Source organism: Pelophylax lessonae, assembly GCF_965119305.1.
Source record: "Pelophylax lessonae genome assembly, chromosome: 8".
Lineage (NCBI taxonomy): Eukaryota > Metazoa > Chordata > Amphibia > Anura > Ranidae > Pelophylax > Pelophylax lessonae.
The window spans coordinates 271,522,998-271,541,278 of NC_138775.1; the positions used below are offsets into that span (position 1 = coordinate 271,522,998).

The window sequence follows — 18,281 nt, forward strand, 5'->3', positions numbered from 1 at the left end:
TTATTGTATTCTTTTCGTTATGAGGTACAGTAGGCATCTTAGAGGAGATGTAATTGATTATATAACTGCTTGCCAAAAGTGTAAATGTGGGAGACATTAAAAAGCCAAACAATGGTGTCTCAGTTGCTTGATGGATTCCCAAAAAGAACAAAAACGTATTATTGAGGAGTACAGAAGCAACACAGTGACACCTTCGTCATGGTCTTTTAGAAGGGGTGAAGAACCAACATTTGTGTGTCCAAAACAGCCTTTCTCAACCAGCCTTTTGCGGAACCCTGGGGTTGATTCGGAGGTTACTAGGTAGTTCCTTTAGAAAAGAACAGTGACAGACTGATTTTCTTCCTACCAATGTAAGACGTCACTTCTACACTGGCTACAATTATAAGAGGTTACTTCTACATTAGCCACCAATGTAAGGGGTTACTTATAAACCAGCCAGGAATCTAAGGGGTCACTTCTACATTGGCCACCTATGTAAGGGGTAATTTCTACACTGGATACCAATGTAAGGGGCTACTTCCACACCAGCCACCAATGTTAGGGGTCATTTCTACACTGGCCACCTATGTAAGGGGTTACTTCCACACCAGCCACCAATGTTAGAGGTCATTTCTACACTGGCCACCTATGTAAGGGGTTACTTCCACACCAGCCACCAATGTTAGGGGTCATTTCTACACTGGCCACCTATGTAAGGGGCTACTTCCACACCAGCCACCAATGTTAGAGGTCATTTCTACACTGGCTACCAATGTAAGGGGTTACTTCCACACCAGCCACCAATGTTAGGAGTCATTTCTACACTGGCCACCTATGTGAGGGGTTACTTCTACACCAGCCACCAATGTAAGGGGTAATTTCTACACTGGCCACCTATGTAAGGGGTTACTTCTACACCAGCCACCAATGTAAGGGGTCATTTCTACACTGGCCACCTATGTAAGGGGTTACTTCTACACCAGCCACCAATGTAAGGGATCATTTTTACACTGGCCACCAATATAAGGGGTTCCTTCTACACTGGGGTAAGAGGCCACTTCGACATTAACCAAAATGTAAAGGTCACTACAATTTTCACTTTCTTGGTTTCTTTTCTGGCTAATAATATTATTTCTTTCATTTATGATTATTACGTAAACCCCATTCTTCATTCATTTATTTATAACTCTCTACAACCTAATGATCATGCTTATGTACCATGAGCTCTAATAGTTTCAGTAGGGGCTCCCCGAGACCTGAAAACTATTTCAGTGGTTCCTCTGTGTTAAAAGGACTGAGAAAGGCCGGTTCAAGACATACAAGAAAGTCAATTGCAGATTAGGCCTCCCCAAAGTTCAATGGTAAACTTGGGTGGAGTTAGCTTCCAAAAGTTGAACTCCTGACAACAATTTTAGTAGTAAAAACACTTTTTCTCTTGCCAGGGTGAGGATGGGTTTCAAACTGTTTTTTATCGTTGTCTGTGTCACTTTTGGAGAGATTACCTTCATTTTCCGTGATACCACAGGTAGTGAAAGGGAATCTCCACAGTTGGGACACATCAATTAAACCTGTTCTATTTAAATTAAAATTTAGTTGGTGTTCCACCTAAGTATGTTAGCGATTAGCAAAAACAATATAAAAGGAAACATCTGATAGAGCTTGATGCAAAATTATTTCAAAAAATTATTTCATGGATCTTTCACTGTAAGGATTGTTGAAAAGATGTGTTGGTGACCATTGCTGAGATGGAATTAAATATAGACTGAATGCCTTTGTTATTAGAAATGACAGCCTCGCGTATAAATAGTAGCTAAAATAGTAGTAAAGCTGAGTGATTGTCCAAGTAATTTACACAATTGCTGCTGATGGGGTCAAAATAGACTCCTCTCTTTCCCCAAATTGGCAACCCTTTTCTGGGTCTTCTGGATCAACAGTATTGCTAGTAGAACAGGCTGAATAAGGTTTTTTTCAGCCTTGTTGTGTGTGTGTCTGTACATCCTATTGGCTACAGATCAGTTTTGTCACAGCCAATCAGGTTGCAGAGATTGAAGCTAAATCTGGAATCTGTTATTTTGCACATAGGATTGGCTTTCCACCAAGGGCTTCAGCCAAAAGCAACCTTTGTCCACATCTCTTGATGCACCGCTATAAAAATACTAAACATATATTTAGATGACATCCAGTCTAATTAACCCTTCCTTTTTCTTCTCAAATGAAATAAACGGCATTAATTCTATACATGTAAAGTGTTTTCCATAAGGCATAAGTATCTATTTCATATATAAAAAAGGGAATATTAATTCAGCGTACATTTTTAATAAATAACTTTCTTATCAATTTCTTTGTTCATTACGAAAATATGATTTTGTAATTATTATTTTTTTTTTTTCGTATAGAAGTCAAAATATGACTTGCGATTCCTTCTAAGTTGTTTATGTTCTATATAAAAGGCATATACAACGTTGAGGCAGTGCTTGGTGGTGATTTTCGGGTACCAGTAGAGCGTCTTGTGTGCTTTCACGCTGTCAAAACTAGGAGATCCGCTTTGGGAAGAAAAACATTTTTTTTTTATAAAACTGCACCACTGTTCAGCCCAAGCCTCAGGCTAAATAATTAAAACTAATACATTGTTATCCAAGTAAAAGTTTTTTGTTTTTTTTTTGTTTTTGTTTTTTTTCATACGTATATCGTCTGTCCATCAATTATAACATAGCATCTACATTTGGCACTGCTCTTTGCCATTGATCCAGCAATTGGCAAAAACAAAGAAAAGAGAAAAAAAAAAAGAGGACCTGTCTAACGGATATCGTCACTGTTTATAAAAAATATTTAGACAGCAAGCTCACGTTGAATTACAAGGTCTACTGTTGTCTGAAAACTCTTCAAGAGCGCAACGGCCTTTTCGTGCTCCATATTTACAAAACTGTGTCTGTTGGCCTGAAATACAAAGAAAAGAGAATGGTTAGAAGACGTTTTACAAAGTGTAACGTTTCTTTCAGTAAAGTGTTTGTAAAGCCCAAACTTTTTTTTTTTTTCTTTTGGATATCTAGTAGTGTTAGAGAAATTAAGAATGCCTTTATAATCATTTATGTATAAGGCTGACTGACTCCATTTTGTTCTGCTTGAATACAATCTAACTGGTTTTAAATGCCCTATACTATATATGGTAATGTCTAGATTCCAGAGTTTGTAAGATGAAGCTTATTCCCCTTTAAGGAAATGGCAATAAAAACAGACATTCCTCATTGTCCTGGGGGAAGGGTGAAGTCAGAACATTTAACTGTATATATATGTGCCAGCTAGTTTAAGAAGTTAGACAAGTCTCAGATAAGAAGCCAACTAGGCTAGCTACTGTGTCTATACCACGTGTCACAGGCAGCTAGAACCGGTGGGTGAATATCTCAAAATCTCCTGTACTTGTCTCTTCATATATGAGAAATAAATCTTCCTTGTAACCAGCTTGTGGTCTAAAGATGCTTTCCCTAACAAGTAGTAGTTATTTGCATTCAGCTAAACTTGTTTTGTAATGTTGAAGAGGTTTAATAGCTTATCCAAGCCACCCTTTTCAGTTCTAATGTAGAAATAAAGAAGTGGCTTGGATAAACTATGAAACGTTTTTAACATTACAAAACAAGTTTAGCTGAATGCAAATAACTACTACGACAAGTCCAGCTGAATGCAACTGACTACTACTTGCTATACCATGACCGTGATGAATGAGAACCTTCACAGACATATTTTTGGATAGGCACTAGTGGGTTCTGTATTGCTGTCTTTGTCCCCGCTGGAGATATTTACCCTTTCTGTTTTTCCTGGTGACCACTTTCAGACCACAAACAGTTACTGTACGAGGAATCCAAATTTTTTTACAATTGTCACAGAGTGAAAAGCTTCAAACAGAGACACCTGTTTTGGATAACAACATACACTATATTGTCATAAGTACTGGGACGCTCGCTTTTACATGCACATGAACTCTAATGGCATTCCAGTTTTAGTCTGTAGGGTTCAATATTGAGTTGGCCCACCCTTTGCAGCTATAACAGCCTCAACTCTTCTGGGAAGGCTGTCCACAAGGTTTAGTGTGTCTATGGGAATGTCTGACCATTCTTCCAGAAGCACATTTGTGAGGTCAGGCACTGATGTTAGACGAGAAGTCTCTGCTCTAATTAATCTCAGAGGTGTTCTATCGGGTTGAGGTCAGCACTCTGCAGACCAGTTAAGTTCCTCCACTCCAAAAACTTACATCAAGGTAAGTATAGGCAGACAAGATGGGTCCTTCCGGTGTCCGTGTGGAGGCTGGGGGCTTAGAGTCACCACTGTAAGTCTGTGTTCATCTGCTCTCTTCCTCTTCCTGTCCGGCAGGAAGTGGGGGGTGTCACAGCAGTGAGATGGAGGCTTGGACTGCAGGGTGAAACTGCAGTGAGATGGAGGCTTGGACCGCAGGGTGGCCCGTGATGCTCATCCACAGGAACTTCCGGCGTAATGACTGACGCATTTCCGAGCATGCGCACTGTGCTGGGATACCAGCGCGCCCTCCTTTTTCAAAGTCGGATGGTAAAAGGGGAGAGAGAAGTACCAGCCTCCACACGGACACCGGAAGGACCCATCTTGTCTGCCTATACTTACCTTGATGTAAGTTTTTACTATTTGTTTGCCATATTAAATTGCAGTCTTAACTCAGAGGCGCCTGTTTTCTCTTTTGTTTGTTGCATGTTTGAAGATCGCTTCCGCTCCCTAACAGGCTGGCCCTGAGCATTCAGACTGTTTCCTCATCTCACCTTAAGACTTTATCATAGCCTCCATGTGCTATTATATGGACTACCGTTTTATGTAGTGCTAACAGCTTGCGCCACTTGTTCCATTTCTTGTCCAAAATGTCTTGGTATGCTGACATTTTAAGAGTTCCTTTCACTGGAACTGAGGGGCCAAGCCCAACCCCTGAGAAACAACCCCACACCATAATCCCCCCTCCACCAAATGATTCGGACCAGTGCACAAAGTAAGGTCCATAAAGACATGGATGAGCGAGCTTGGGGTGGAGGATCTTGCCTGGCCTGCACAGAATTCTGACCTTAAGCGCAGGACGCCTTTAGAATTAATTAAAACAGAGACTACGAGTCAGGCCTTCTCGCCCGCATCAGTGCCTGACCTCACAAATGCGTTTCTGGAAGAATGGTAAAACATTTCCATAGACACACTCCTAAACCTTGTGGACAGCCTTCCCAGAAGAGTTGAAGCTGTTATAGCTGCAAAGGGTGGGCCAACTCAATAATAAACCCTACGGACTAAAACTGGGGTGCCATTAAAGTTCATGTACGTGTAAAGGCAGGCCTCAAAATAACTTTGACAATATAGTGTATTTCCCTATCATTTGGAGAGATTTCCTCTTACTTTCTGTTGGGTCGCTGGGACAGAAAGGGAGAGTAAGTCTTTCAAACGGCTTCCAGATGGAAAAAGAAAACTAACAGATGTTCAAATCCTTTACTCAAAACTTGGCTTTGCATACACTTTACCCACTGGTCACTGGCTGTATGCATATATGTGGCAGCATGGGGGTGGGTTTTATTTCATGCTACCTTATATATGTGTCTATGCTGTGCTTGTTCAATTGTGCACTCCAGCACCGTGAACTGCACTTTGACATACAGGAGGTGGTAGGATGGGCTCCCTATCACATGATGGGGACATTAAAAACTGTTAAATGGGTGGTTAGGGGTTAAAATGTAAGAATAGAAGACAATGAATCTCTCTGCATGCCTGTTATTTAATCATTGCTGAATCTGTTTATGTCTAAGGGATATTTTCTTGATGAGGATACAGACAACGAAAACCTGGTATTGGATCGAACTCTTTTCAACTTCATGTAAAGCCTTAAAAAAGATTTTAGCCTATATTAGCCTATATGCGTGACTTCAGATGCATTATCTCTCTGCTTGAGTTCCCAGGTTTACATACTTTCAATTACAAGGAGTCCCACTTTACCTCTTTTATTTTTATCTATGTTATATTGTGGAAAATGCAGCTGAATAAGCTAAAAGCACACCAAAATGGGGCAATAACAGAGTAAGGAACTTTAGCATTGAGAACTTCTGAAGACCCCAGTGATAGCAGTGGGTCAACTAGCGCAGCATATACCACCTAGAACGGGCTTGCCTACAAAGATACTAGGATTCACCTAATCATGAGAATTTAAATAATCACTGAAATCTAACTGGTAAATCCTAATATCCTTATAATCTGCATTAGGTTACATCATCACACGTACAGTATCCAAAGCCACCCCTATAGTTGGCTTTTACTTATTTTGATAATAATACTTTTTTTTGCTTTGTGTCCAATTTGGGATTTTCCATTTACTTCCTGCCCCAGGGACACTATAGGAAGTAGGAGCTAAGCCCATCAAAGTGAGGGGAAATCCCATCTTAAGAGGTTATGACTGAAACTTACTTGTCCCATCTAAAGATTTCCCCTCTATTCCAGACGACAGTAAAAACCAGCATACTAACCTCTCATATCTTTATCCAAAACAAAAAAAGAAAGGCATTTTTAAATATATTTTTTATGTGTTATACTGCACCAAACTTTTCATTAACCACATAACGACCGCTCACATTGCTGCTACTGCAGCAATGTGGCTCGTTATCGTCCAGCGACGTAGACCTACGTGCCGCCGGAGGCTCGCTCCCAATGTTTTCAGTCACAGCGGGAGTCGGCCAGGGGAGGAGCGGCGGTAATCACTGCCGCTCTTCCCCGATCGTCGGGGAATCGAGTGTGGAGATCCGCCCGCTTGTGTAAACAAAGCGGGCAGATCTCCTAAGTGACAGGCAGGGTCAGATTGCAGGGATCAGCATAGCTGAACCTGCAATCTGTCCCTGTGTCACTCAGTCACCTCCCCCCACACATGTCAGTAAGCACCAGGCATACATTAACCCCTCTCTCTCCAATAAAATTAACCCCTTCCCTGCCAGTGTCATTTTTACAGTAACAGTGCATATTTATAGCACTGATTACTGCAGTAATGTCACTGGTACCCCCAAAAGTGTCAAAAATGTCAGTCAGGGGCCCGATCTGTCCGCCGCAATGTCGCAGTCCCGCAAAAAAAACGCAGATCGCCGCCATTACTCGTTAAAAAAAAAAAACACCAAAAATGACAGAAATCTTTCCCTTAGTTAGTAAACGCAATAACTTTTGCGCAAACCAATCAAAATACGCTTATTGCGATTTTTTTAACCAAAAATATGTAGCAGAAAACAAATTGGCCAAAAATGATAAAAAATTTAGATTTTTACATTTTTTTGGGGAATTTCATATAACAAAATGTGAAAAATATTGTTATTTTTTCAAAATTTTCGCTCTTTTTTTGTTTATAGCGCAAAAAGTAAAAATCGCACAGGTGATCAAATACCACCAAAAGAAAGCTCTGTTTGTGGGAAAAAAAGGACGTAAATTTCGTTTGGGTACAGTGTTGCATGACCGCGCAATTGTCAGTTAGATTCGCACAGTGCCGAATCGCAAAAAGTGGCCTGGACGTAAGACAGCAAAATCCTCCGGTGGTAAAGTGGTTAAAGTCTACATTGCACGTTTTTATTTTTTTTTAAATAGTACAAAGGAAAAGTAGCAGTGATGGATTTACCCACTCATTTTTGGCATTTAAATTCTTTGCAATATCATAACTGGGAGCACAGCAGGGGTGTCTCTTTTGTCTAGATATTTGCCACTAAAGGGTGTCCTCTTTCAACTTTGGGGAGTATGGCAAAGGTGGTGGTAGACAGGCTTGTATGACTTAATCGAGTATATATAATTATATAACTAAACTAAAATATGAAATGGATACAAAGTTTTGCATATAAATTCTTGGCAATATGCATAACTGGGGGCAGAGCAGACGTGTATCTTTTGCCTAGATGCTTGGCACTAAAGGGTGTCTCTCTTTCCCATCTTAGAATTTTGAGGGGTATGCAAAAGGTAGTGGTAAACAGGCTTCTATGAATTCTTCTATGAAGTAAATATAATTACAAACTAAAATGGAAAATGCATACAAGGTTTTGAAAATATATTTGTATGTTATTAAGATAACTTGCATTATGATCACTTTCATATGTAGCTAGAAAAAAACAAGCATACAATCCAATATACGAGGTGTGTCCGGAAAGTAATGAGAAAGATATTTTAAAAATTAAATTTATTGAAAAATTTTACAATTGAACATTGCCTACTTCAAAGTTTGCACCTTGTTAGTGTACACAACGCTCACAGGGAATTTTCCATCCTTCATAGCTTTCCTGGAAGTCTTCAAGTGGGGTGGCATTCAGAGCCTGCATAGTGGCGCCCTTTCAAACCCTTCAAATCCTGAGTCCCCATTTCATGAACAATTGACTTGGTAATTCACGTTTCCTTTGCAATTGTTCTGGTAGTAAACCAATGGTCACGGCTGAGAACAGACCTCACTGTTCCGTTTTTGACAAAGAGGTGCGTCCTCAACGTTGTACATTTTCAACACCTTCTCCTCCTTCCTTTAAGGTCTTGTACCATCGGTACACTTGTGCAGATGATAGCGCAGCTTCTTCATAAGCTTTCCTCACCATTTCCAAAGTGGTTGTGATGCACTTTCACCCAATTTCAGGCAAAATGTTATCCCGTACCGCTGTTCCAAACTCGCTTTCATTTTTCTTAATACGAGGCACTTGAACAAGGTGTCACAAAAAAGACTGTCTCAACTCTGACAGGGCTGGAATGCAACTGATCAATGTTTCAACGTATACCTGGCACCCCACCTCAAGTGACCACCAGCTTCTCCCTTCACAGAGCCCTTCTTGAGCGTAGGAACTTCTTTCTCGTTGTATTCTGGACACAGCTCGTATACATACTTTGTGGATGCCTGACCATCACATCTACATATGGTATTTCCAAAAGTATGTGGAGATCCTTCTAAATCAGGTGTTTCTAGTGAAGGCTACTGTTAATACTACAACATACAAACACATTTTAGACAACTGTGCACTTCTAACATTGTATCAACAGTTTGGGGAGGACCTTTTTCTGTTGAGTAAGCCTCTGTACACCAAGCCAGCTCTATATAGACATGGTTTTTTTATTTTTTTATTTTTTATTTAAAGAATACAAAACAAGCATCAAGCAAATATGCAGATACATGAAACAACAGGTTTGTCATTACAACACGAAAGTGCGGTTAACCAAAAGCGTACAGTATGAAAAATATAAAAAGGTAAGCCGCTGCTTTAAATTACAATTGTGTAGAGAACGCTCTATTCCCAGGGCCTCCGCGTAAGGGAGGCAAACTTTCCCTGGGAAGGTCGTCTCCAAAGTCAAACCCGCAAACCAACTAGTGATGGAATACAGAGGAACAGACTTCCAAGTGGGTAGAGGCCTGAGCCTGTGTGCATCCTAAGATTTTGTTTTATTTTTAGTTTACAAGTGTGAAAGCGGAGAAGGAAAGATACTGTAAGAAAGATAGAAAGAAGGATTGCGAAAGAGGAAAGGTAAGGGGGAAGGAGAACAAGAAAAAAAAAAAAGGGTGCATATCCCCCCATCCCCCTCGCCAACCAAGATGGGATGAGAGGTATGCTCGAAGGGATCGGACCGGCCAGAAGGACGCCCATATATAGACATGGTTTGATGTGGAAGAATTAAAGTGGTTTGCACAGATCCCTGACTTCAAACCTACTGAATAACTTTGGGATGAATATCAGTACCCCTCTTACAAATGCTCTTTTGGCTGACTGGGTAAAAATTCCAGTAGACACGTTCTAAAAAAAATTGTGAGAGGCCTTCCCAGAAGAGTGGAGGCTGTGATAGGCAAAATAAGGGGGCAACTCCATATTGAGGCCCTTTGCCGTGAAACGGTTCAACAAGCTCATATAGTTGTGATGGTCAGGTGTCCTCAAATTTGGTGTATAAGTGAGTGTTATAGTGTATTGATATCAAGAAAGAGGGTGAAAAAAAGAAAAATGCAGCAATTGCATGATTTAAGGTGATTGACACTGGTGTGGCTTTATGCCCCCAGTACAGATGAATTGTGTGATAATCCCTGGATGAATCTCATGTATACATATACATCCCTGACATTCAAATCCGATATGACATTTGCATTCACAATGCTTGTAAGAGGTCGCTGTCAGATCGCAGGCACAAAAATAAATTATAACATCCAACTGTCACAATAATGACATGAAAAATTTTGTACTGTGATTCCTATACATGGTGTGTCAGATGTTCCTTGTACGCGGGAAGAATAAAAAGATCGCTCTGATCATCACTGCAGGAAATTCTGTTAAAACGGAAGGGCGATAACATAGATGGTGTCATAGTTTTTTTTTTTATAAAGGTTTTGGTATATCTGGATGGGTGACTCCTGTATTGGTTCAAGTGAACCTATCCTTTGGATGTATTTACCCTACTGATAAAAAAATACAAGGGAAGTCAAAGTTGACATCCTCCTGGGAATACTTGTTGTTTGGCTGTTCGGCTTTACTTTGAGTCACTGACCCAGAACAAGTATACAGGTCAATTCAGAAGTTCTTACTTAACTCGTAATTGCTCTAGGTCAATGACTCCAAGAATGGAAGCTGTTGAATCAGCTCAACAGCAGACATCAGGAGAGGTCAGCAATGGCAGTCTCTACAGTGAATCCGGAAAGTATTCACAGCACTTCACTTTTTCCACATTTTGTTATGTTACAGTCTTATACCAAAATTGATTAAATTCAATATTTTCATCAAAATTCTACAAACAATACTCCGTAATGACAACATGAAAGAAGTTTGTTTGAAATATTTGTAAATTTATTAAAAATAAAAAACAAAAAAATCTCATGTACAAAGTACATAAGTATTCACAGCCTTTGCCATTACACTCAAAATTGAGCTCAGGTTCATCTTGTTTCCACTGATCATCCTTGAGATGTTTCTACAACTTGATTGGCGTCCACCTGTGGTAAATTCAGTTGATTGGACATGATTTGGAAAGGCACACACCTGTCTATATAAGGTCCCACAGTTACCTGTGCATGTCAAAGCACAAAACAAGCCATGAAGTCCAAGCAATTGTCTGTAGACCTCGGAGACAGGATTGTATCAAGGCACAGATCTGGGGAAGGGTACAGAAACATTTCTGCAGCATTGAAGGTCCCACTGAGCACAGTGGCCTCCATCATACGTAAATGGAAGAAGTCTGGAACCACCAGGACTCTTCCTAAAGAAGGCTATCTGGCTAAACTGAGCGATTGAGGGAGAAGGGCCTTAGTCAGGGGGGGCGACTAAGAACCCGATGGTCACTCTGACAGAGCTCCAGCGCTTCTCTGTGGAGAGAGAAGAACCTTCCAGAAGAACAACCATCTCTGCAGCACTCCACCAATCAGGCCTGTATGGTAAAGTGGCCAGACGGAAGCCACTCCTCAGGAAAAGGCACAGGACAGACTGCCTGGAGTTTGCCAAAAGACACCTGAAGGACTCTCAGACCATGAGAAACAATATTCTCTGGTCTGATAAAACAAAGATTGAACTCTTTGGCCTGAAAGGCAAGCGTCATGTCTGGAGGAAACCAGGCACTGCTCTTTACCTGGCCAATACCATCTCTACAGTGAAGCATGATGGTGGCAGCATCATGCTTTGGGGATGTTTTTTAACGGCAGGAACTGGGAGACTAGTCAGGATTGAGGAAAAGATGAATGCAGCAATGTAAAGAGACATCCTTGATGAAAACCTGCTCCAGTGGAGGAAGGAATATATATGAGGAAGGCTGTTACAGCCGAAACACGTTAGCCTGTTATATTACGTAGCAAATAAATATTTATATTTCAACAGATATTGCCGAGTAGCTGGCTGGATTCAATTATATTCCTTGTTGTCTAAGGCTCGGTTCACACTGCCGCGACTTGGAGTCCGACTTGTGAGACCCCAAGTTGCGTGACATGTAAAATCCCATTGTAGTCAATGAGAGCTGTCTTAATTAGCAGTACTGAAGTCCCTCCGATTTTAGAAAAGATTCCTGTACTACTTCAAGGAACTTTTATCCGACTTGTGCCCATAGACTTTAACCACTTCCGGACCGCCCGTCACAGTTTTACATCGCTACTTTGATGTTAAATACTTACATAGTTACATAGTAGGTGAGGTTGAATAAAGACAATAGTCCATCCAGTTCAACCTGTGTAGGTGTGTGTGGCCGTAATCATCTCTCATACCCCTGAATGTTCTGATCCTTGAGATGTAAGTCTAATAGTCTTTTGAAAGCCACCATACTACCCGCAGAAACCACTTCTTGTGGTAGACAATTCCACAATCTTGTAGCCCTAACAGTAAAGAACCCTCCTCGTTGCCTGAGGTTAAAACGCTTCTCCTCTAATCGCATTGAATGTCCTCGAGTCCTCATGCAATTCCTTCGAATGAACAGTTTTTTTTCTAAGCTGAGATCCCTGTTAAGATATTTATAAATTGCTATCATGTCCCCCCTCAGACGTCTCTTCTCCAGGGAGAATAAATCGAGCGATTGCAGCCGCTCTTCATAGTTAAGGTCCTCCAACCCCCTAATCAGTTTAGTTGCCCTTCTCTGGACTCTCTCCAGCTCCAACACATCCCTCCTGAGGACTGGCGACCAGAACTGGACAGAATACTCCAGATGCGGTCGGACCAGAGTTTTATAAAGTGGAAGGATTATAGTCTTATCTCTGGAATACATCCCTTTCTTTATGCAAATACTGATAGCTGCCACAACCTTGTATTTTTTTTACTGGGCGGGCGGTCCTCTTTCACATAAAAGTAGTCCCAGCAGCGGATTCACCGCACTTTTATGGGCGGCGAGAGAGGTGTCGCCCCCCCCCCCCCTTCCCGGTCGTTTTCCCCACTTACCGGAGCCATCGGTAGCAGGGAAAACTGCCATGTCATACGTTGCTTCTCCCCAACAGCCTTAAGGGGCCCAGTTTTCTTCATGATGCTTTTAATGTAGATGTGAGATCTTTTTTGACCCCCAGAGCTCACAGGACCTGTCCTGTTTATTTCTATTACAAGGGATGTTTAAATTCCTTGTATTAGGAATAAAAGTGATCACAAAAATGTTTTTTAAAGGGACAGTGTAAAAATAACAAAATAAAAGGTAAAATAAATAAGCAAAAAAAAACCAAACAAATTTAAAGCGGCCCGTTCCTCCAAGCTCGTGAGCAGAAGCAAATGCACATGCAAGTCCCACCCACATATGTAAATGGTGTTCAAACCACACATGTGAGGTATCGCCGCGATCATTAGAGCGACAGCAATAATTCTAGCCCTAGATATTCTCTGTAACTCTAAACTGGTAACCTGTAGAAATTTTTAAAGTGTCGCCTATGGAGCTTTTTAGGTACCAATCGATCCCCGCTGAGCAGGAGGATGACAGCTGTTCTCCGCGCTGTGTGCAGAGACAGAGCTGTTAGGTCCTATGCATCTCTATGGGGGAATATTATATATTTAATAAACATATTATTTTTTATTTATTATTATTTGGTCGGCCATGGCGAGGCCTGTTCTGAGTGGAACCTGTCCTGTTAAACTGATGTATGGTTTTGGTCACCGTGCTGCAGCTCAGTTTCAGGGTCTTGGCAATCTTCTTATAGCCTAGGCCAGGGATCCTCAAACTATGGCCCTCCAGCTGTTGCAGAACTACACATCCCATGAGACATTGTAAAACTAGTATTCACAGACAGGACCAGGCATGATGGGAATTGTAGTTCCTGAACAACTGGAGGACCATAGTTTGAAGACCCCTGTAATATAAGGTCAAACCTAAACACTTTCACTTTGTATGCAATCAGGCAGGCCATTGCATTACATAGTTAAAGGTAAATCTAGAGGAAATTGAAAAAGGAAATTTGATAATGTATGGCAGGCCTTAAAGTCATTGTAAAGTCAGAAGGTTTTTTTATCTTAATGCATTCTATTCATTAAGATAAAAAGACTTCTGTGTGCAGCAGGCAGCCCCTCTTACCTGAGCCCATTCCTATCCAGCGATGTGCACGAGTGCCTCGGCCGTCCGGGACTCTCCCTCCTGATTGGCTGAGAAACAGCAGCAGCGCCACTGGCTCCCGTTGCTGTCAATCAAAATGAGTTAGCCAATCAGGAGAGAGGGGGGGTGGGGCCAAACTGCAGCTCCGTGTCTGAATGGACACACGGAACTGCAGCTTGGCTCAGGTGCCCCCATAGCAAGCTGCTTGCTATAGAGGCACTCGGCAGGGGAGAGGGGCCAGGAGCGTTGATGGGGGACCCGAGAAGAGGAGGATCCGGGCTGCTCTGTGCAAAACCAACTGCACAGAGGAGGTAAGTATAACATAATTGTTATATTTAAAGAAAAAAAAAAAACGAGACTTTACAATCACTTTAAAGCTCTGTAATTAGCAATGCTTGGCAATCTTCTTATAGCCTAGGCCAGGGATCCTCAAACTATGGCCCTCCAGCTGTTGCAGAACTACACATCCCATGAGACATTGTAAAACTCTAGTATTCACAGACAGGACCAGGCATGATGGGAATTGTAGTTCCTGAACAACTGGAGGACCATAGTTTGAAGACCCCTGGCCTAGTCCATCTTTATGTAGAGCAACAACTCTTTTTTCAGATCCTCAGAGAGTTCTTTGCCATGAGGTGCCATGTTGAACTTCTAGTGACCAGTATGAGAGAGTGAGAGTGATAACACCAAATTTAACACACCTGCTCCCCATTCACACCTGAGACCTTGTAACACTAACAAGTTACATGACACCGGGGATGTGAAAATGGCTAATTGGGCCCAATTTGGACATTTTAACTTAGAGGTGTACTCGCTTTTGTCGCCAGCGGTTTAGACATTAATGGCTGTGTGTTGAGTTATTTTGAGAGGACAGCAACTTTACACTGTTATACAAGCTGTACACTCACTACTTTACATTGTAGCAAAGTGTCATTTCTTCAGTGTTGTCACATGAAAAGATATAATAAAATATTTACAAAAATGTGAGGGGTGTACTCACTTTTGTGAGATACTGTATATAGCACAGGAATAGTCCCTGTATCTTGCTATGAAAAAAAGAAGCACGGCTGCCGGACTACTCGCAGCACGCACGCTCAGAAATGTGTCGCATCCCGGTGACGTCATCCAGCCACGCCGCCGGACCTTCTGCTCTCCAAGCCTCGCTTTGGATCTCCATCCACCGTACAGCCGGCCCTACAGTGACCAGCAGGGAGTGGTTCGCACGGTGCTGCTGTGATAACGGATGACCATACATAGCATAGGACTAGTCCCTGTATCTTGCTATGAAAAAGGAGTGCGGCTGCCGGACTACTCGCAGCATGCACACTAAGAAACGCGTCACATCCCGGTGACATTATCCAGCCACGGCACCAGACCTTTTGCTCTCCAGGCCCCACTTTGGATCTCCATCCACCAAACAGCTGGCGCTACAGTGACCAGCGGGGAGTGGTTTGCACAGCGCCGCCATGATAGTGGATGACCATGCATTGACCGGAGGATTCTCCTGACTGTACTTCCACCTGTTATGCTCATCAACACCTACTCCATGTGAATGTGAGTTGATATTGTTCTATTGGGCATTAAAGTACTTACAGTCTACACTTAGAGGCGCCTCTCTCTTTGTTTGTCCTTAAAAGGAAATACATTGTACAATCAGGAAGGTTCACCTGAGTAACAAACAATAGGCCACTCATGTACGGACGAAGCTTCTAAAGGGAAATAATGAGCTTAGGCGTAACGCCGCATGTTCTCTTAAAACTTTATTTCCGCGTAACCTTGACACGTTTCAATAGGAATGCTATCAGTCAAGGCTGTTGCCTGGCAACTAAAACCAAGGGATGAAAATGTTTTTAAAGGATTCATAAAAGCCAAACTGATTCTGCATTTACTAATAATTAACCTTTTGTGGCCAACGTGCTGCAGAGCCATATGCGTCTTGCAATGATGGATGGGGGATGAATGTCACTAAGAGGGATGAATGCCACTAAGATTCTTAAAGGGGTCTAAGACTGGAGCACTAGTTAATCGTCCAGATGCAGTTGTTCCCATATAAGATCAGGTAACAGACTCCTCCACACCTCCAACGCATTTTGTGGGCCAGAAATCGCACCCTTCATTGGGGCTTGAAAATGGGAAACAATAAGTAAAGACTGGATGGAAATGGGGGTCATTCACACAGATGTATGTAAAATATGCAGAAAGATCCTGCATCTTTGCTGTATGCATGTAACGTTTACATAAGTAAAGCCTGAAGCATTTAGGGATCTAATTGACCGCTGTTTCTGGCCGACATGTCAATAACAACAATGCGTCGGTCTGAATGAGTCATTAAGTGATGGCAACACATGCGCAGAATGACCTCAGGTGGTCAGTCAGGACTAATTGAGTTCATCATGCGCATGCACACGTAGTTATTGACCAGTCAGCCTGGAGCAGTGGTTTGGCCAATAGGGTTCTTGAACATTGCTCACACATAAACCTTAGCACAAATGTTCACATGCATAGAGTGTAAAATATGGCCAAAATTACCGCCCGGGATGCAACTGTGTTTTGTTTTCTTTTATATACAAAGAGGAATATTCTATCTCATTGATGCAGTTGTGTGAATAGGCCCATATAGCTGCATACAAACATGTACACAACATATATTATGTCCATGTGAATGAGCCCTTAAATGGGAAACATGAGCACTATTTTCACCAAGTTGAACCTGCTCATACCAGCTGCTGACAAACACTGATGAAGACCACTGAAATGCGTTGGCTTTGAGATAAAGACTTTCTATCTTTATCTTTGATTGTTTAACCACTTAAGATTTTACCCCCTTCCTGACCAGGTCCTATTTTGCGATTCGGCACTGCGGGACTTTAACGGACAATTGCGCGGTCGTGCGACGCTGTACCCGAATTAAATTGACGTCCTTTTTTTCCCACAAACAGAGCTTTCTTTTGGTGGTATTTGATCACCTGTGCGATTTTTTGATCATGTGCTATAAACAAAAAAAGAGCAACAATTTTGCAAAAATAACAATATTTTTCACATTTTTTTTATATGAAATTCCCCAAAAAAATGTAAAGATCAAATTTTTTTAACATTTTTGGCCAATTTGTTTTCTGCTACATATGTTTGGTAAAAAAAAAAATCACAATAAGCGTATTTTGATTGGTTTGCGCAAAAGTTATTGCGTTTACTAACTAAGGGAAAGATTTTTGTCATTTTTGTTGTTTTTTTTTTTTAACGAGTAATGGCGGCGATCTTTTTTTTTTTTTTGCGGGACTGCGACATGGCGGCGGACAGATCGGACCCTTGACTGACATTTTTGACACTTTTGGGGGTACCAGTGACATTACTACAATAATAAATGCTATACATATTCACTGTTACTGTAAAAATGACACAGGGAAGGAGTTAACTTTATTGGAGAAGGAGGGGTTAAGTGTGTCCCTAGGGGCGTGTTTCTAACTATGCAGGGATGTGGCTTTACATGGAACAGCAGAGATCAATGGTCCTACATAGCAGGACCGTATGATCTCTGCTGTTACACAGGGAAGAATGACAGGCGGCTTTGTTTACATTAGCCGCCTGCCTTTCTCCCTTCACAGCGAACGATCGCGAGTGACCGGCGGACATCGGGTCTGCCGGTCACTGGCTCGGAGGTGTCCGCGAACGAGCGGGGGTGGGAGCGAGCCTCCGGCGGCGCGCGCTCGCCCCCTATTGGCTCACAGGCTAGTGACGTACCGGTATGTCACTTTGCCTGGCCGGGGCTGACCGCCGGTCGGCAATCGGTTAATAGAATAAATTTGCATCTGAATAATGAACTCATGGTGGGGCCCTTCAGTCTCAGGTTCATTTAGTTACAAACCAAGAAAACTGTGGATTTCCTTTGATGTTTGAGAAGTCCAGAATCCAGATACCCCATTCAGACACCACTACTATACCATTAAACCTGATACACACTAATAGTTTTTTTTCGTTCAACCCAGTGGGATGAAGGAAAAAACAAACTGACAGCTCCGGTCTGAGCCGCTGTACTAAAGATTCCAACTTTAGTACAGAGATCTCTCCAACTGAGCTGTTGTGTTCTGATAGGGGGACTCTCCCCCCCACCAGGACACTCTGATCAGCACTCTCAGCCATTGGCTGGTTGTCTGCTGGTTTTCTAGCATGCTTGTCGGACAGAAGCCACAGTTTGGCCTGCTTCTGCCGAACTGGCTGGCATAAGCATAGGCCGAATGTGGGCCAGTTTTTATTGCACTGGCCCATGTGTACTAGGCTTTAGACAGTAACACCAATGGGATAACCCA

General features: G+C 42.0%; 1 protein-coding gene across 5 annotated transcripts in view; it reads right to left on the bottom strand.

Moving 5' to 3' along the window:
• Positions 1 to 2,275: 2,275 nt before the first annotated feature.
• Positions 2,276 to 18,281, bottom strand: part of LRRC7 (leucine rich repeat containing 7) — a 597,872-nt gene continuing 581,866 nt past the window's right edge. For all 5 annotated transcript variants that reach the window (XM_082265612.1, XM_082265611.1, XM_082265609.1 and 2 more), the window contains one exon: positions 2,276 to 2,916. In XM_082265612.1, coding sequence (XP_082121738.1) covers positions 2,809 to 2,916 — 108 coding nt within the window. In that variant the 3' untranslated portion in view covers positions 2,276 to 2,808. The remainder of the gene's footprint in view (positions 2,917 to 18,281) is intronic.